Source organism: Balaenoptera musculus, chromosome 3 (genome assembly GCF_009873245.2).
Source record: "Balaenoptera musculus isolate JJ_BM4_2016_0621 chromosome 3, mBalMus1.pri.v3, whole genome shotgun sequence".
In the NCBI taxonomy this organism is placed as follows: domain Eukaryota; kingdom Metazoa; phylum Chordata; class Mammalia; order Artiodactyla; family Balaenopteridae; genus Balaenoptera; species Balaenoptera musculus.
In genome coordinates this window covers 71,457,697-71,479,207 of record NC_045787.1, presented here as the reverse complement: position 1 = coordinate 71,479,207, position 21,511 = coordinate 71,457,697, and the positions used below count along the sequence as shown (strand labels likewise).

The 21,511-nt window shown below is 36.0% G+C and overlaps 1 protein-coding gene across 1 annotated transcript in view; it reads right to left on the bottom strand.

Annotated features, from left to right (window-relative positions):
- Nucleotides 1-21,098, bottom strand: part of ADGRV1 (adhesion G protein-coupled receptor V1) — a 530,561-nt gene extending 509,463 nt beyond the window's left edge. The window contains 5 exon segments of the mRNA XM_036847274.1: nt 1,175-1,279; nt 3,822-3,917; nt 5,004-5,153; nt 7,181-7,365; nt 21,047-21,098. Of these exon segments, the coding sequence (XP_036703169.1) occupies nt 1,175-1,279; nt 3,822-3,917; nt 5,004-5,153; nt 7,181-7,365; nt 21,047-21,098 (588 nt within the window).
- Nucleotides 21,099-21,511: the final 413 nt, after the last annotated feature.

Here is a 21,511-nt window from a genome sequence, read left to right as displayed (position 1 = left end):
GCCTGTAATATAATTACAGATCTTGACTATAATTACATTAAGCTACATGGTTTCTAAGAGCTTTCTCTTTTTTTCTCAACCATACTATTAAACCTGAGAAAAAAACTTATAAGTACTTTTTCTTGACCGGAATGTACTCACAATTAGTGTATTCTCTTAAGTAACGGAATCAAAGACCAGTTCCGCCACTGGCGGTGTAACCTTGGGCAAGGTATTTAATAACTCTGTCCAGCTTTTTCCTCATCTTTAACATGAGTGTAATAATGTCCACTTTTCAGGCTAGATATGAATATTTAATAAAATCATATTCCTTTTGAAAAGTATTTATTAAGTACTCTGTGTCTAACCCTCTTTTAGGTAGTAAGGATATGGCACGGAACAAGGCAAACTTTCTACCCACCAGGACCTTACATTTAATGAAAGGGAACAAATGGAAGATAAATAAATGTGTGTCCAATGATGGTAAGTACTATGGAGAAAAAATTTTAAAGGGCATGAGGGAGACTGAGTGCTGGGAAGAGCTGCAGTTTACATGCAGCGATAATCAGTGTAAAGCACTTAGAACAGTATATGGCAATATTAAGTGCTCCACAAATGTTAGCTGTAATTATTTCAACATAACAGAAGGCTCAAGAGCTAATAAAATAACTTCAGACATCCATAGAGAGTTGAAAACACTATAACCTGATGATGCCTTATCGTTTCTACAGCCAATTTTCTTCCAAATTTTGGAGTACAACTGCTGTTAACACCATCCATTAAGTGTATTTTTTAAAATGGGGAATGTATATGGGGGAAGACTACATATTAAATAATTTTATATAAGCCTAAGGAACCCATGAGCATTTTAAAATTTTATATCCTTGAAAAGATTTATCATAAACGTTCTACGAATTTTATAGAATTAACATTATTATTATTCAATTTGTGGTTTATTATTATCCTGTAATCTAAAATGATATGTTGTGTTTCACATAAGCACAGTATATCCAAGCAGCGAGGAAAACAGTTTTATATTAAACATGAAATTTATCAGATGATCAAAGTATTTACTTTTATTTTATTTTCATTAAGAGTCATGTTTATTATACAAAGGACCTTGATTTTAAAATTACAGCCGTCTGGTATGAACTCTGAAGCGTTACCATTTAAAATGATTTCAGAGTAAACTTACCTCAAAAGTCACAGTGACCATCCCATAGGTTCCTTTTTCTCTGATGAGAGTAAGAGGCACAGATTCATTTCTGCCCCGGGGCTCACGCACTGTGATTGAGAAAGGCTATTGGGAAGAGCAAAGACCATCACGTGCTGATCAATCAGAGGCAGGAGCTCGTGCAAACTGTTACCTTAGCAATCCTAATTTTCCACAGACAAATCAATCCACATTGTGCTCTAAAAATGTGGGGTTTCCTAGCATTCACTAACTGTAGCTAATAACGCTTAAAAGGTTAAAATAATAGAATAAAGGGAACATAAAACTAGTCCGGCAAAAGATGTAGGTTCTTGTCCTGCTTCCAGCAACAAGTAGCTGCTCCGCTGAGGAATCTTAAAGGTTATCTCATTGAAAGATGATGAACTCAAATGCTCCCAGGGGCCCAGGAGGTCACAGAAATGAGTTGTGCCTCCAAACCAGGGCAGCTCATTGGGACTACGGTTCAGCCTTGCTCCCAACCACTGCTCCCTCCTCATTGGTCAGCTAGCCACTGAAAACAGACATCTGCTAATGACTTTTTTCAGGACATGATCACTGAGGGGAAGAGAAAGCCAGGGCTTCAAATGTTGCAAAGTGTTGGCATGGCAGGGCAGAAGAGATGAGTGGGCAGGTACACGCTAGCTAAGGCAGCAGGTGACACTAAGTCTCAGTATCCCCATCCATCAACAGGAATAGGAATGCCTGTCTCAAACAGTTGTGATGAGGTGTCAATGCGATAATTCACGTCTAAGTGCTTATCCTAGTACATGTCACATAGTGAGGACCCAGCAAATGTTGGCTATAATTGTTATCATCATCATCGTTACCTTCATCATCGATATAATCATTATCCAGTCTGGAAATCAAAGCCAGCCTATGTAGTAACGACTGTGAGCTCAACAGTTACTTAGTTTAATTTTAATCACACAGGGCAGGTGCCCAGTCATAGGCTTCCTGGCAGCTCTGAGACCACAACAGTCAGGGACCTAGAACCAATGCTAGAGACTAGGACTCACTCCCAGAGGCTAAGATATTTAATGTCAAAAGAAAGATGGAAAGAAATCTTTAAACAAGTCAGTATGAGGTGGGGGATGAAAGTTGGGAGTGTAGAGGAAAAGCAGTAGGGAGAAAAATTAAGCAATTAAGGGAGCCTGGTTCATAATTAACTAAAAATTCCATATCATTCAAATAGAAGCGATTGATTAATTGATTAATTTAATTAATTTTTGTAAATGTCGATATAATGGAAGTTACAAACCGTCTACTACCTTGGCATTATTCACATATCCATTTTAATAAAGATACTGCAACTATAAAGATCGTATTTATCTATAGCTCACCTTGTTTCAAAGATAATTCAAGGTGCTAAGAAAATGACATACAATACACCAACTGAAGTAGCAACCTAAATTGGAAAATAAATAAAAAGCTGGGGAGTGTCACATTACCTTTTAGTAATGATAATTAGTAACATGATTCAAAAAGACTCCACACCAGGAAGCCTATTGTAGACTAAAACTTACTTGCAATATCCAATTTTACTTGAGATAAATTTTGTTTTATTTCAGAGCTGAAAACAATTTCTCTCAAAGGCGGGGGGGACCTGTGTTGTGTGTTTTTTTCTAAAGAACAAAACCCTCTGAACATAGGACTGGCCAGGGACACAGGAATTTGGTGATAAAGGAGAAAAAAATGAACTGTTGAGCAAAACTGAGGAAGATGACATGGAGTTTTAACCTTCAAGAAATATTAATTAATAGGAAAATCTCAGGGTAGGGAATAAGTATAGAATAACTATATTAAGAGCTATAACGTCTGCAATTCAATTGTAAGTTTACTATAGGTTTTTTCAGTGTTCTTTCAATACATTTTTCTTGTCTCGAATCACTCCAAACTTTCAGAGGAGGCTAAGAGACAATGCTCTTTGAAGTGCCAGTTGGGGACATCAAGCACAAGGAACTGTGTTACAACACCTGCTAGAGACTGAACGTTCGTGTCCCCCCCAAAATTCATGTTCAAATCCTAACCCCCAAAGTGATGTTATTAGGAGTTGGGGCCTTTGGGAGGGGAGTAGGTCATGAGATCAGAGCCCTCATGAATGGGATTAGTATCCTTATAAAAGAGACCCCAGAGACCTCTCTTGCCCCTTCCACCACATGAAAACACAGCAAAAGGACAGCTGTCTATGAACCAGGAAGTCAGCCCACACCAAACACCAAATCTGCTAAAGCCCTGATCTTGGACTTCTCAGCCTCCATAACTGTAAGAAATAAATTTCTGTTGTTTTTAAGCCACCCAGTCTACGGTATTTTGTTATAGCAGACCAAACTGACAAGGACAACATCTGAGTCAGAGACCACCAGAGGAGGTAACAAATGAGTCAGGTGAAATGATCAGCAGAAAGAGAGTAGGGCAAGAGATGACCACGATCATAGGGGTCCCCTCATTTCGTAGAAATCTTAGGTAAAACAAAAGAACAGTCTACAGAATGTGGAATACAGACAGAGTTGGAGCAAATTTTATTTATATATCAAAAGACAGGATGATTCTAGGTAGCAGAGAAAGTAATCAAAAAATTTAATAGACTATTATCTAAGCAACCACAAGATTAATCAAATTATAACCGTACCATATTAAATGAAATAATTCCAAATGCATTGTCATTTGACAATATTGTCACGGTAACAGTCCTTGGCCATCCAAGCTTCACATTTGCTGAAGGTTTCTAAAATAAAAGCCCAAAGTAAATTAAGAAATTAAACATAAGAGGAAAATAAAAATTATTTTAAAATGATTTTGGTCTTTAAGTAATCATTCAGAATATGAATAAAAATACAAGTATATTTTAACGCACAGAGTAAGAAAATATATTAAAACTAAGTCAACGTGGTTAAGTTCCAAACAAGAATTCTTCAAAAGAGTTCTGAAAACCATTTATCACTATTAAAATATAAATTGTTATAACTATAAATAATCACTGGCTAGTAATATATTCTAATTTCATTACTAATATAACAGAGAATTAAGTAACAGTATGAAATTCTATTCATATGTGATTTTTTCTTACACTATAGAAGGTGCTGAAACTTAAGAATTAGTTATTCTATAAATCATAGAACCAAATTAAAGCTAAACTATTAAAGCAATTTTTCTAATAAATATGGGAAGAGTTTGCTACATTTCTATTAATATTCAATAGCAGCATAAAGAAATACGAAAAAAGAGTGTCTTACAAAAGTAAAACATGACTGCTTCAAGTGCCATTTTCACAAAAATTTTAATCACGCCAACCCAATCATTCTAAAAAAATTCTCAATTCACTTCAGAAAAATTAACTAGAGCAGTGTTAGCCGTCACTGCCTCAGTCATAAAGGACAATTAAACCTTAGGCTAGTCAAGCATTTTTCCCAGGGGCGCTCCAAATTTATTCTAAGGCACAGGGACCTCCCACTGCCAAGCCTGCTTTTTGTACCCTTCTCCTTTGAACTCAGAAGTCACGGTCATTCTTTGTGCATCTGGTAGCAGAAGAGGGATAAAAGAGAAAAGGGCCAAAGGGAAGACAAGGTTTTCCTCAGCATCTGTCATGGCAATTCCTAAATAAGCTGAATTAATCCAAAAACTAGCTGTAGAATCTTCTAAACAAGATTGTCTAAGGAATAACCAGACCGTGGAATTGCCGAAGAGATTGTCAGTTCTGGCTTCTATGAAAACCACCACCAGGCACTTAAATTGGCTCATCTCTAGAGAAAATGATTTTTAAGCGTTGTAAGATTTTTATGAGTTTAAGCTTACCGGGGAAAAAAGGAATTACCTGTAAAGTTAGGTGAAAAATAAAAGTTTCATCCGGCTCCGGTAAATCATCATCACATACTGCTATGTACACTGTCCTATTCGTTTCTCCAACAGGTATAAAAGCTGCAGCATATGTGTCAAAAAAGTCACCGGTGTCATCTCCATACAGCTATCAAATGCAAAACATAGACAGTTCTTACATGACACAGTGTTAGGACAAGCAAAATTGATGCTAATTAGAGCAATCAACAGGCAAAAAAAACATGAATCATCAAATGACACTGATGTTTATAAACAGGATGTGGAAAAACAAAACAAATATCTAACAACTAATAAAAATCACCTTAAAAAAAGCATTATAAGAAGAAATGATTCTACATAAAAACATTTGTTTACGCTCTAGAAGGTAAAGGAATCATTACATAGAAAAGTAATAATTATATAGGAAAGTAATGATGTGAAATTTTTTTCTCCGTCTCTTGATTGATCTGAAGTGGATTACAGCAAACCTAACAGGGAAGACAAATTGTAGCTAAAACTCTCCCAAAGAAGAGGTGTAAGTAGCCTGCCAAAATATATCAGGAAAATCAATTATTTCCCTATCAGTCTTAAAGAAACTACTCTTTCCAAAGCTTTAAACCTGAAGTTTTATTTATATTCTCCCACAACACCAATAAGGACCCAATTCTTTTAGCATACCAATTTATTAGTCATTATAAATTTTTCCTCAAAACTTTTTAAGACCTCATTCTGTAACATCAGCATTGCTAAGATTCTCAAGGGAGCAATAATTATGAAATTATAATGGAGCAACTTGTTGTGCAAATCCAAATGAGATTTCTTCTGCCAAAGAACCCAAAATGAATAACTTAGCTACTAGAAAAAAACACGATTTAGTATAAACTAAAAATGAAGGATGTCTATAGGGATATTGTAGTCAATTTCTAGTTCTCATTTACAAAATAAAGTTAGTTTTAAATACTTGAAAAATCCAAGTAAGTTGTTAAGGGTGTTAGAAAACTTGTTCTCATACCTTAATATAAAAAGTGACACAAAAAAAGTGGCACGGTCTTTTTAGAAAGCATTAAATATCAAGAGACACTGATACAAATAAAGAGAAAAACCACAGTAATCCAATCCAAAAAATCATTTAACAATCCAAAATATACAAAAATTGATACGTATGCAAACAGTTTCATCAAAGCAATATTTACAACAGCAAAAACTGGAAGCAAGCTCTATGAAAAACTGCTGAGAAATGATTGGGAAATGATGACCCCACCATCAAGAAAAGTTGTGAATATGACAGAGCAACCTGAAAAAATTATTAGGATACGATCAAAATTATATGTAAAAAGTTATCAAATATAATATATACTCAAACTAAAAATAAATTCAATAAATATATATACATGTCATAAATTAAAAACTAAAAGCAATGCACAAAATTATAATACTGGGTTTCTTTCATAGATAGTTTTTCTTCTTTGTCTCTTTTTACAGTGTTTCCCAATGTGACAATTTAACCTATTGTTTAAAAACTTATTTTTTAAAATAAAAATTCCAAGTAGTTTGGGCCTCAAATATATCAATGTCCTTAATGGTCATATGACATGATTTTCTGGTTAAACACAAACACAAATACATGTACATATAATCTATCTACTAACTAAACTGTGTGCAAGATAGAGCAATAGTTTAACAAATTCCATCTATCTGCTACTTAATATACTTAATTTCTCCCAAAAAAGGAGCTCTCTGACATAAGAAGCATTTTTTTTCTAATTGCCATTTCTCTACATTTAAATATTTCATATATTTTCTCTAAGCCACCTGATACTAAGTAATAAATCCAAGCAGAGATAACGAGAATCCAAGTTATCCAAAATAAAATGTTCTTTTACTTAGAAATACTTCTTCATATCTTGGGGTTTTATTTGTTTTAAAATAAACATATGAACATTTAAAAATAATCAGCCTATATCTTTAAAATACTATATCTTTACTGTCAAATGCACATGCTACCTTAGAGCACTCTATAAACTTCTAACAGATATAAAAGGAATAAATCATTTATCTGCAAATTGTTTATCATAATGGAACTACTCAATCTCAAAGAGTTAAAAAATTCTTATCACTGAAACTAAGACATTTCCTATCTATTTCCGTAAAAACAGAACTACTGTCATTTCTTACCGATACAATTGCAGTGACATTTGCTGGGTCTCCTATCCTTTCAATGACAAGACGAATAACTGTTGTACTTGTTTCATTAACTACAAATTCTGTTTGTCCAGCAAACCTTATTTCTGTTTCTCCAAACACAAAAGGGATGAATAAAGCTGAGAGAAGATTTACTAATAAAGATGCAGAGGGCATCCCTATAGGGGAAAAAAAAAAAAAGATTTTGTTCACAAAATATATCCAATATATTTTCATTACGTTGCATTACCTACAGATAAGAGTGAAGAGTTAGTAAGCAACTAAGACATAAAAATCCATCAAATATTAAGCCATCCAATTCAAATGTGTGATCACAGAAGTAAGTCAAAAATCACAACCCTCTTCTGCGGTACTGTTTACAATCCATAAGTACTTTTTGTTATTTAACTTACATATTAACATAATAGTTATAACTTGCCTTAAACTTATTTATTAAATTTAGTTTATTAAAAAAATTTGTCCCTCCAGGGCTTCCCTAGTGGTGCAGTGGTTAAGAATCCACCTGCCAATGCAGGGGACATGGGTTCAAGTCTTGGTCCGGGAAGATTCCACATGCCGTGGAGCAACTAAGCCCGTGCGCCACAACTACTGAGCCTGCGCTCTAGAGCCCGTGCTCTGCAACAAGAGAAGCCACGACAATGAGAAGCCCGTGCACCACAACGAAGAGTGGCCCCCGCTTGCCACAACTAGAGAAAGCCCGCGCACAGCAACACAGACCCAACACAGCCAAAAATAAAAACAAATTAATTAATTTAAAAAATAATAATCTTAAAAAAAAAGTCCCTCCAATTTATTCTAAGTAAAACCTAAGCAGCAACATGAAAGTTGAATTAAAGCCCATCTTCCCCCAAATCAAACCGTAAAATACAAGCCAAAACTAAAAATTACCAAATGGATTGATAATCTTAATGGGACATTATTTATTTGATGATTATACAAATATGAGCAAACTCTTGGAACTGTTACATAAAGCAGTTGAAGCTAAAAGTTTGTATCTTGTTTGTATCTACTTTTCCCATAGTTTTGTCTTGAGAATGCTTTTTAAATTTTTTTAGTTATTGCAAGGAAATGCTAATCCTTTCAAAGAACACGTAAATTTCCAGGACTTAAATTTCTCCCATTTTACTAACTAAAATACTAATATCACTTCTTAGAAAATTGTCCATGTTGCTTTAAAACTAAGGAACTTTGGCAAAGTGTTTCTTTCTTTTCCATAACTCTTATAGTTTTCTTAGTACAATGTGTGTGTTTATGAGTCATCAATATTGTTCCTACTTTTAACACTGTGTAATTCAAGTGTTTTCAAAAGCATAACAGTGCAGTGGCCTCTTGAAAGAGCTGCTATTTTGTAATGTAGATGTACCTCTAAAAATGTGAACAATTTATCTCACGGATCATTAAGATTCCAAAGGATTATGTGATCAGTCACACGAACATAACAAGTTCATGCGTTTTGAAGAAGAGTTGCATTATGTACTCTATGAGCCAAAATGCTTCCTATTAATCTTTACCTTGGTCAAGATGTAATAAAATTTTCATGTATCTGGTATTTCCACATGGCGAAACATGGCTTTCTATTTAGGAACTACCACATAAACGAGCTCTTGATATATTTTAGGGTTAAAATGCAATTTTCTCAGTCAAGTATATTCAAACAATGCAGTCTGGGATTGCCTAATGGTGTCTCACATGCTTATGGCTGCAAAATCCATAGACAGGGATGCAGAGTTCAGATAGAGTCCAGGAAACAGACGTAGACCAACAGGGACAGAGATTCTGGAGCACTGAGGCATTTTTTACACCTGTGCCTTCTCTCTTAGAAAGCTGCCATGGGGCTAAGGGACTTGGGAGAAGAAATAAAATAGTTCTCCCTCACCAACTGCAAACTCTTCCTCGACTTCTAAGCCAGGAGTGTGCACTGAGAGAGAAGGAAAGAAAAAAGATGAAAGAGAAGGAAAACAGGAGAAAGCCTAGGTAAGGCAGGAAACTGGGAACTCTGGGCTAAACCAGAGACAACTGAAGATCTTTTGTGGAATTCTAAAGCCAGGATGATGTTACATCTCACTTATGACAAACAGTGGGAAAGAAAGAAACTAGGGACAAGAAAGAGAATACAGGATGGAGGGGTGAGGAGGTAGCAACCCAGGCCTTGGATGTGTAAGAAAAAGACAACTTTGGTCTGTTGCAATTTTGAAAGAAAAATCTCAATTCCTTCAACATGAGATGTAATAGAACCATGAGTTGAGAGAAATAAGATGACACCTGAAGTTCTAAGTAAGAAAAAGTGAGAGTGAGTTATAGCATGAGAAGGGCAAATCATGTATGACTGGGAACATAAGTTCCCAAAATCTGTCATGCATAACAATCAACTCCAACATTTGTTAAAATGCTGATTTGCAAACCCAGAAATTCTGATCCAGTGAGTTTAGGGTGGGGCCCAGGAATCTGCATTTAACAGACAGCCCTATCGATTCTAATACAACTGGTCCTTGGGACACTCTTTGAAATACATTATCCAAGAGTGTGAGAAATTATGAGGGACCTGTCTTGAAGGAGGCATGAAATAGATCACATTTGTAGCTTTAAGTTAATTACTGAATTTTTCAATGCAATACGCTTGAACTTACTGCAGATGTCCTCATATATTTTTCTACATATTACTATATAGCATTTTAAGATTCCATATATCCTGAAGAAAAAAATGTCATGACCTATAGAACATAATCATAACAGCAAATGCTTATATAGTGTTGATCTATGTACTTTATACACAATAACACAATTAATCTTCACAACATCGCTGTGAAGAAGGTGCTGGTATCATTAACCCTATTCTATAGCTCAGGGAACTAAGGCACACACAGAGTAGTTAACACAGGCAGTGTTACTTAGCTAAGTAAGAGGCTATGCAGGATTTGAACCCAGGAGTCTACCTCCAGATGCTCTACCCATAACCACACTAGACTGCCCCTTACACGTTATTCCTACAAATCACACATCTCTGTCTTTAATAACATGGCAGGTAATTTATGCTACATGTTTCCAACCATTCTACTATTTTAAACTCATGCGCAATAACCAAAACTACCATAAAATTGCATACTTAACGCATCTCCTAAAAGTCTGCACCTTATTATTCTGAGAAACATGAAATTTATTTAACTGAAACTATGGTTCTCTTGACTACTTTAAATATTTAACATCTTTTAATGTCAGGACCAATGAGCTCAAATGGTGCATTCCTGCAGTCTCCCAGGCAATTAGATCTTGTGGTTAAGTCAGTAAACTCATTTTAAATTGACTCACATCAGTGAGTTTTGAGATTATGCAAAATGAACAAACAAGCATCACTGGAAATGCCTCCAATTCTGTGACATCATTGATAATTGAATCTCCTCTGCTTTCATCTTTTCAACTTGTAAGAAAAGTTGTTGAGGCAAAGTTGCCATTCAATAGAAGTTAGAAGATGAAGCAAAAGCTTTGAAAGTGAAGTTCCCATTAGAAGACAGGCATAATGACACAAATGCTGAATAGTTCCTTTTTTAGGGTAACTAGGTACATTTTCCTCTATCATACTAAAAATCTAGTCTTTGGAATTCCCTTTATTAAATTCATAAAACTAGGCGTTGGTAAATGACACAACACATAAGTCTTACGTCTATTTCAGGTCACTCTTCTCTTATTAGATTTAATGAATGTTTTACATGACCCACAAGACCACCTATTTTAAACGTCTCTATAAAGTGAATTTCAAACCACATATGTTTAAAGATCATTATGTGCTTAATTCATATTCTGTCACAATTGTGAAAGAATAATTTTAGCTTCACTGAATCATTCCTCTGCTCTGCAATGGCATGATATTCTAACATTCAAATCCTCTCATTTCCAGCTATCATTCATGTTACCCTCACACCTCCCACTCCTGCTCAGCATGATTCAAAAAAAAAAAAAATGAAAATTGTTCCTGCCAGTAGATCTCTTAACTCTTAATCAATCTCTTATTGTGTTAAAACAATATGAGATTTAGGTTACTTTCTTACTTATTTCCTGGATTATACTATGAAGTTTGCATAGAGTCCTGAGAGCATGCAGACACAAAGTCTCAGGTTCTTGCATTTTAGTAATCATATTCAGCCTATCCAACAAGTCACCTAATTCTACAGAAAATACTTCAAAACTAAAATCAGGAATATATTAGAACAGCTCTAACAATGCAAAATGGTTGCTTTCAGAAAAGCAGCTTACAGTTTGGTATAACATCTGTATACTGAGCGCCTACTATACATTGTATAACACCTGTGCTAATCACTGAGGACACAAAGACCCACAAGAGATGGCCCTTGGTTCCAAGATACCCACAGGGATGGGCAAAGGATTTAGATCAGGCCATCAAAGCCAACAAGACACAATTCTGATGAAATAATGCCATCTGCAGCAACATGGATGAACCTGGAGATTATCACACAAGTGAAGTAAGTCAGACAGAGAAAGACAAGTATCATATATCGCTTATATGTGTAATCTAAAAAAAAAAAAATGATACAAATGAACTTACTTACAAAACAGAAACAGACTCACAGACTTAGAAAACAAACTTACGGTTACCAAAGGGGAAAGGCTGGGGTTGGGGGTGGGGGCAGGATAAATTAGGAGTTTGGGATTAACATATACACACTACTATATACAACATAGATAACCAACAAGGACCTACTTTATAGCACAGGGAACTCTGCTCAATATTCTGTAATAACCTAAATGGGAAAAGAACTTGAAAAAGAATAGATATATGTATATGTATAACTGAATCACTTTGCTGTACACCTGAAACTAACACAACCTTGTAAATCAACTATAGTCCAATATAAAATTAAAAAAAATTTTTTTAAAGACAATTCTGAGACTTTTGCTTAAGCATAAAGATGCAGATTCCCTCTACTGCTGGATTCAGGATCATGTTGATTGGGGCCAGTTTTCTCTGAAGTCTGAAAATGAAGCCAACACAGCCAAAGACAGATCTAAGAGGTGGAGAAGAGCCAAGTCTTGATAATCAAGCTCAGGTTACTGAATCCAGTTTTACCCTTGCCTTTTCAGTTGCTGAGGCAATAAATTACATTTTCTGCTATAGCCAGCTTGGTTTGGATATTCGGTCACTTCCAGCATCAATATTTATCCATTAAATTCAAACCTGTGACATTGTGAACTCATGTTAGGATATTCCAAGTGGAAGATCCCTCCTGCTCCCCTCTCACACTCAACAGCCACAGTCTTTTCTAAACATTTGTGAAAGGACACCACACCAGCTATCTTTCCTGTTCTCATGCAATTATTACCACCATCTACAATATTTTCCCCTCCACCCTGAAATGGACAATTACTAGTGAGGAAATTTAGGACATGTAGACAAACCAAAAATGCTTTCACAATAGAACAAAGCAGGACAGGAGTATACCACACTGACTCAGAAAAAGTTAGTGCCCTTCTGATTGTCCTAAGGAACCCCAATATCATGCTTCTTCAAATTAGCCAGGCATTAATTCCTTTCTCTTGCTTTTTTCCCTTAATGCCTAGCTCTTCTTCCCTTCTGAAAATCTACTGGTGTTGCTAATTTCATTCCTCACTTGCATTACTTAGCACAGAAACATACTAAATTTCATTTATTAAAAAATACCTGCTCCCACAATATGTTATAATAATCACTGAATTCTAAATTCTGTTTATCTAGGATATTACCTTCCTCCCATCTTGCCTCTTATTAATAGGTACCTCAGGAAAGGTAGCAAGTATACTATATTTTGAATAAATGGGAATAGTCTTCTACCTTAAGTTTCGATAAGTCTGTAGAAACAAAATAGAATAAAATATATAAATGAGAATCAGGACCCAATAGATGACAATGTAAAGAAAAACAGGAGAATTCAACTGATTTTGCTGATTTTGAAGTAATCAACTTTCATACATAACCTTTCATCAATGTGAAAGTTAACTTGGGCTTTTTAAGTTTCACAATAAAAACTGTACAAGCTCTGTGAATGACAGGACAAGGTGAAAAGACAAACATTACTAGTGATGAATTGAAGAGATACATCGACCTTTCAGCTTCAGCTGTTGCCTTGTCAATGCCATAGCAAGCATCTTCCCACGGTGTGACCACCAGGTAATTCATACTAAAAATATGATCCTAATGGAGCAAGGTTTTCAAGTTTAGAATTACTTGAATTCTATTACATTTACTAAAGAGCATTCTAAAACTATAGAATTACTCCTGTGGAACAAGAGAAGTTTCATCATTCGTATCATCAATTATTCAGCCTCTAAGAATTCTTAATTTGTGTTACTGGTATTTGGCGAGTACTACAAAAAATTGGCCGTTTCCTTCTTCCATACCAAAATAGAATTTAAATGTGCAACTTTCAAAAGCAAAATAATCTAATGTTACAAATTGAGGAAATGCTAAATACTTTGAAATGATAAAGGGAGGGACTTCCCTGGTTGCACAGCGGTTAAGAATCCACCTGCCAATGCAGGGGAAACGGATTCAAGCCCTGGTCCGGGAGGATCCACGTGCCGCGGAGCAACTAAGCCCGTGCGCCACAACTACTGAGCCTGCGCTCTAGAGCCCGCGAACCACAACTGCTGAGCCCGCGTGCCACAACTAGCCCGCACGCCTAGACCCCGTACTCCGCCACAAGAGAAGCCACCGCAATGAGAAGCCCATGCACCACAATGAAGAGTAGCCCCTGCTGGCCGCAACTAGAGAAAGTCCACGCACAGCAAAGAAGACCCAATGCAGCCAAATAAATAAATAAATCTTAAAAAGAAAAAATGATAAAGGGAATAGTCTCATAGTTATTCAGACTATAAATGATGTTTCTTACCTTTATTTTTTATTTTTTACTTACTTTACAGTTTTAAGGAATATATTTTTAATCATCTTTAACATATGTAGAGGTAGTACAATATTAAAAAGGAACAAAAATTAAACAGTAAAAAGTCAGTCTCCCTCACTCCAGCCCCCACCAGCCAAATGCTTCTTCTAACCCATAGTCCATTACAGTTATCAATGTCATCTGTCTCTCATGAGAGAATCTATTATACACGTATTAAAATGTATGTCTAGGGATTTCCCTGGCAGTCCAGTGGTTAAGACCTCACCTTCCAATGCAGGGGATGCAGGTTCAATCCCTGGTTGGGGAGCTAAGAGCCCATATGCCTCCTCGTGGCCAAAAAACCAGAAACATAAAAACAGAAGATATATTGTAACAAATTCAATAAAGACTTTTAAAAAAAAATGGTTCACATCAAAAAAAAAAAAAATGTACGTCTATAGGAGAAAATGCCTGCAACGAATTCTGTTTTCTTCTACATACAGACTACAGGAATCAACACATTTTTTCAAGACAGTGGTTAATAGAGAGGTAAATACTAGGCTTCGATGTAGACATTCATGATGGGAACATATTTATTGTCTCAACTACATTCCCATCAATATTCTAGATCTCATCAATAAAATGATGGTTTCCGCTGACTTTTACTATACCTATCAATTCACCCTCTAAGGAACAGTAGACACAAATCTGGAAACCTGCACTTTCCTAGATCACACATTATCAAACCTACATTAATTAAGACCTACATTAAGCATGATCTCTACACCTGAAACACAAGAGCCATCTTGAGATCCCCTTTTACATCATCCTGGGATTCCCTTTGATTCTTCCCTGTGTTTGATCTCCTGTTTGCTGATTCCATGTTTTCCTCTTTTTTGGTTTACTTGGTTTATTCCCTTGTTTTGATGGAGAACATCCTCCAGTAACTTCCCAAGAAAGGGTGTGTAGAGATAAATGTTTTAGGTCTTGCATATTAGAAATTACGGTAATATTAATCTTCCACTTAATACGTTCACTGGGTATAGAACTTTAGGTAAAAAGTTTTCTTTCATTATTTTGAAAGCCTTGTTCCATTGTTTTCAATGGAACAGTGTTGCTGTTAAGAAATCCAAAATCATTCTGATTCTGAAGTATTATATCTGTTTGCATATTTGTGTCATCCCCTCTCTGGAATGTTCTCCTCTTTGTCCAAAAGTGTTATGAAATTGCAGAGGATTTTTCTTGGAATGGGTTTATTTTTGTCCATTTGGCTAAGCACTCAGTCAGTTCCTTTCAATCTGACACACATCCTACAGACTTGGAAATTTTTCTTATATTATTTCACAATGATTTATCCTCCTTCCATTTTCACTGTTCTTTCATCCTGAAACTCCTATTATTTGATACTGGTATTCTCTGACTAACCCTCTGATTTTCTAATCTTTAATTCTCTCTAATTTCCAATCCTTTGATTTCTGACCTTTCAGAGAATTTAATTCATCATTAAATTTCAATTCTTCTACTAATTTTTTTTAATTTATGCCACTGTGTTTTCATTTTATAAGAATTTAGTGGTATCCTGTTCTTCTTCCTTTAACCTCTTTTCCCTTTCAGAAAATACTTATTTTTTAAAATTTTCTATTCTCTTTATAGTCTCTGTTACCTCCAAGTTGCTTTGGTATTTACTCTGGAATCTATCTTCTATGTAAAATTTCTTCATTATCCACGAGATCATGTACTCTCATTTTCATAAGTCACCAAATAAGCATATCACAAAAACCATTCAAGCTGCTCATATCTGGATTACAAATGTCCATCAAGGAAAAAGGATGAACAGTGTAGAGATGCTTCAGTTCTAGAGTACACATGCGGAGCTCTAGAAGATTATGGATTTCAATTGTGCTCTCTCAACGCCACTTTGGCAAAATGCAAAATGAAAGATTCACTACACTAAATCCTTTGAGACAAACTCAGAAGCGATAAATTAAGTCAAGATATGTTCACGCAGCCGCCAAATCTGAGTGTGTGAAAGGCAGCTCTGTCAAGAAGTAAGACACACTTGCCTTTCTGCTCCTTTGAAACACAAGGATCCTGTGTCTAAAGGAAGGTTTCTTGAGCCACCATTAGATGGCACCCCTCCATCTTCCAAAACAATCTATAAACCATTTCTCAAATTATGAAAAGAGGTTATAAGAATTTAAAGACAGATTTTTGCCACCCATAACTCTCTACAAATACAATTTTTAATTCTTCATAGAACTCAAAGACAAAAGTCACAAGAGTAATTTTTTGAAATTAAGATCTCACTATTAGAGCTCTAATAGTTCTAGTCTTTCCTCTGAGATTCAGTATTAACCTAAAGAAAAAAGGTGGGGAAAGGTTCTCTCAGCCACTTTGAGTTTCTTTCTATTCTGTACCTAGTTATTGAATATCATCTGTTTTTACTGAGCAGGTAGGTGCTTATATTTTCTAAATGAATTATTTGCACTCATGGCAGGTAAGGGAGAGAGCTTCATGATATAAACCCAGAGGTTTCAACCCAAAGAAGCCTAGAGATGTGTGTTTTTTAGTCTAAACTGTGTTTACAAAATAACACTAAAAGAATTTTTGCCAAGATCAGATGTGAATATTTTGCATTTTAAAAAATGGATTTCTAGACTATTTTGAAAAATTACAGAACTGGCAAATCTGAGTCCACATTTTTACATGACATCAATTGGCTGGATCTGTCCAGCAGCTGTTATTTAGACAGACAATTTGCTCTCCAGTACCCTGCCAATGTCTCCTCAGACTAGGGTCAAAGAGGAAAGTAAAATATTTCTTCTATTTATGCCAATCAAAGGTAGAAAAACAAGCACAAGTGTGTGCCCACACATACATATGGATACACACACTCACACACTTTGCAGACTGCCTCCCTGCAGTTTCAGGAATTTGATTTTATAAGACAACGGGAAAGCATTCCTGTTATACCTGAAGATCCTGCTATAGATGCTATGAAGCCTGTAGCTGGACACTGCCAAGGCCTCTGGGGGTATTGAGCCCACAGATGCCTCTAAAGCAGGAGGTAAGTACCGGCTCTGGAGTCAGACATGGGCTCTACTCTAGTCTCAACCATCTTCCCAGCTGGGTGACTTTGGACAAATCAATTCACTTCTCTGGGCCTCAAGTTCCCTCAACTGTTAAAGGGAGGAAAAAAGAACAGCTACAGCACTGGGGTAGTTGTAAGGTTCAGTGGAAGGAGTTCATCCCAGCATGCCACCAAGTGCCAGATTCCAGGCTCTAGGCCTTCAACGTCCATATGGTCAAGAGACCAAAGGAAATAGATTGGGTATCCTAGACTGCCCGTGTAAAGACCATCCTCCCACCCACCCACCCTCACAGCAGCAACATTAGAATGAAAGGAGGATGTCTGTGGTAAATGCAAATGTTGAGAACCTAGGAAAGTTCAAAAAGCACAATGAAAACCCATCAGGTTCTAACTTCAAGGTCAGAAGGGGAATGAACTGCAACATGGTATCTGAAGAACAAAATAGTGGGGTTCCTGATGTTCCTGGATGACCTGCAAAACTTGAACCAGAGTATCAGCTACCTCTACAACACTGTACCTGGCATGGGAAGCACAGGTAGAAGGGAGGTCTGGGGACGCGGGAAATGCCCACCCTCTTGGTCCAACCTATCAACCCAGAAAGAGAGTACTTTTCAGAGTTAGAAGAATGGGTTTGTATTCTATCTGTAGTAAAGTGAGATTCTTCCTGAGGAAAAAAAAAAAGGGTAGAAAAACAGAAGACAGACCAAGAGGCCCTGAAGGTGTGTTGAGGTCAAAACCCCTGCCACAACCGCTTTGTGCCAGAGCCCAGTGATATCTTCAGGCTTAAACACTACACACTTTTAACCACCTGGCTTCTGCTGGGTCATCACCATGACTTTATATCATGATTTCGTAAATAAATATTTATCATTTTCATAATGAAATAGAAAAACAAAACACATAATTTAACTAATTAAAGTCAATACTTTATTCTGATTTTCTTTAATTTTTACCGCATGTCTTTTTTCTGTTCCAGGATCTCATCCAGGGTACCATGTTACATTTAGTGGTCACGTTTTCTTAGGCTCCTCTTGGCTGTGACAGTTTCTCAGACTTTTCTTATTTTTGATGACCTTGGCAGTTTTGAAAAGTACTGGCCAGGTATTTTGTAAAATGTTCTTCAACTGAAATTCATCTGATGACTTTCTCATGATTAGACTGGGGTCATGGGGAAGACTTCAGACATAGTGACACTCTCCTCACATCGTGTCCAAGGTACATTCTATCAAAATGATATCACTGTTGCTGCTGCCCTTGATCGCCTGACTGAGATACTATTTGTCAGATTGTCCACTGCAAAGTTACTGGCCCCTGCCTCTGCCCCTTTCCATACTATACTCTTTGGAAGGATGTCACTATGTGCAGCCAACTACCCTTTTATTTTTTTAAGCTTTTTATTGCTTTCCTTTAAATCAAACAAGTTCAACTTCCTTTCATCCATCCATCCACTTATTAAAAACTACATCAAGCATCAAAACATTTCCTAGATATAGTATTGTAACTCTGTAATAACTTGTCTATGGACTCTAATTGAAAGATGCAGATACTTCCATATGTATCCTTGGAAGATATGTACCTTTCAGGGATACATATGGAAGTCTAATAGAAAGAATAAAATATAGGGTCATTATGAAGATATGTTGCCAAATGGTTGGTTAATTAGCAATTTCAGATTTTGCTCCTCAATTTCCTTGAAGTTATAATGTGCATAAGCTCATTACTGCTTCTGTTAATAAAACTCTTGAGCTACTTCAGGCAGTCACTTAACCTTGTGAGTCTACTTCCTCATCTGTAAAATGAAGTAGTAAGTCTACTGACTTTATCTGGCTAATTTGACCTTGGATTTATTTACCAAGTCCACAAATATTCTGTTTTTGAATTCACCTATTTTTTCTTTAATCTTTATCAATTCCTCTATCCTGACTGGTTTATTATAGTATTTTTTTAAGATTCATAAATTTAAAATTATTTTAGTTTTCATTACTCCTTAGCCTCTACAGCTATGGTTTTGCTCCAAGAATAGCTGTGGCTGCATCTCATAGGTTTTGATAAGCTAAGTTTTTGCTGTTATGATATTCTAAAAATTTTGTTACTACAGATATTAGTTCCTTGGTAAAACAAGGATTATTTAGAAGAGCTGGGTTTTCTCTTGTTTCCAAGCAGAAGGGAGGTTTTTTAAAATTTATTATCATTTTTACTTTTGTTTTAATAAAAAGTAGGCTTTTATTTAATTTTGTTCATAACATTCTGTTTTCTGTTAATCCCTTTCACTTATTAAGTTTGAAACAAAACTGAATTGTGTGAGCTAAACAATATATGGGGAAAAAAAAAGAAAAAACGGGGGAAAAAAAGCCTTTAGTTCTTTGGTCTCACCAAAATTTTGTTAAGGTAAAGTAAATAGCTTCTTTAAAGTAACTACATTGCCTAAATATGTAATGTTCAGACGAATTAGGTAAAATGATAGAAAATCACCTATGGTCCAGATGAGTAATTCCTCTTTCCCATTTGTAAGGTATTACATGCCATGCAATCTGTTATAACTGCCAGGAGTCCTCTTCTAATTTAAACAAATTTAGATACCCAGCCCCTTCAATTAACAATTTTCAAATTTTCCATAGGGCCTCATGAACTGTTCAAAATTTTAATGTTAAAACAAAATTAATTTGAAACCAAAATGTCTGAACACCTTCTACTCTTCCTTCAACTTCCATAGTCCTCAGCAACTTTGAAACTTGTAAAACTTAAGACTGGATTACAAACGTTTCCATCCCAAAAAGTTTGAAGCCAATGACCTTTCAATATTAATTTATTTCTCCATCTGTCTTACACACACTGAACTTGTGAGAAATAGATTTAATGTCACCTCAGTATGCTACCACGTTTTGTCGATGTACTTGTATCTCTAAGGGAAATCACCGAGATTAACCTTCTCACACTGTCCAATTACACAGACTGGTTTACAAATAAAAAGCATCATGATAAAGGCGAAAATCCATTTTGATAAATCTCTACAACACTTTGTAGATAACAAAAGTATCCCTATCAAGCAGGTCAAAACTTCCAGATGCTAAAATACTCTTCACTGAACTTATTGTATACTGTTAAGCACCTCCGGAAGTGCCACTAACTCCAGAGTAAACTCATTTCAGGCTGGATTTTGACTAATGTTCTGATAGATGTTATTAACGTTATAAAATCTATCAGAGCATCATTTCAAAATTCTATGTCAAAGTTTGAAATTTTTCCAGTTCAGGGAAAGCCCAGGAGTTTATCATTAATAGATCGTTGAGATGGGTCTGAGCTGTATAAAACATTTTGAAAGATCTTCTGATTTTTCATTATAAATAACATATTTGTTAGGTTTGATTTAAACTCATCTTTACAGAAAAGTAAATGCCTAATAACTATATTGACTTGACTCTTTCTTGCTTTCATAAACATGCTTGGTAACTGTATCTGTGCTTTTCTCAAAGCATTCTTTCTAACTCATCTAATTTTTTTCTTTTCTTACCTTAAATTTCCACTCTTTTGGGCCTTTCATGGCCATGATCCACTGCCTACACGTATTCCAAAATTAAATATTTCTCTTCTTTCTTCCTCTTAAAGGATATAGTGTTTGTTGTTTGAAATGTAGCCCAAACTCTACTTCAGCACTATGCTGGGTATTGGGAGGATGACAGAGTTAGATTTGATTAAAATTTTCTTACAGCTATGATATAATGAAAATTATTAATTCCTTGGAATCCTTAGTATGTAATAAGTATGAACTAGTCCAAAACAACCATGGTGCAAATATGTCACCATGCCATTATTTCTCCAAATTCAATTAAATCCTACTCAAGGCTCCATGCATCATGCTAAAAGGAAATCCAGTTTTACCTCTTGGAGGCTCTTTACTTGCATGCTCCAAGAATTCGAGTGGAGTATGCATTCCTAAAAAAGGTCTGGTGTCTCCCAGACTCGAGTGCTCCAGCTGCCACTGAGCCTCAGAACCCCGTACCCTGTCTGAACCTGGCCCTCCTCCATCTGCCTGGACCTGCTGCCTCAAGCTGTGGCCCTCGTGCCACACTGCTCCCAGCTCCCAGCACAGGTCAGCACCACCTTTCAGAGGACGGCCACTGCATGGACTGTACCACTTCTTCAGCCCACAGAGTCCCTAACCAGCTCCCTCCAGCAACAGAGTTTACTGTCAAGTCCTCTCAAGAGCTTAGTCTTTTCATTCATGCACACAAGTTTGAAAGAGCTCAAAGGAAACCCATGTGCGGCACATGGACCCTATTGCTGTACCGTGGCTGTGTCTAACATTCATTCATCACTCAACAACATTCAAAAAATACTTACTGA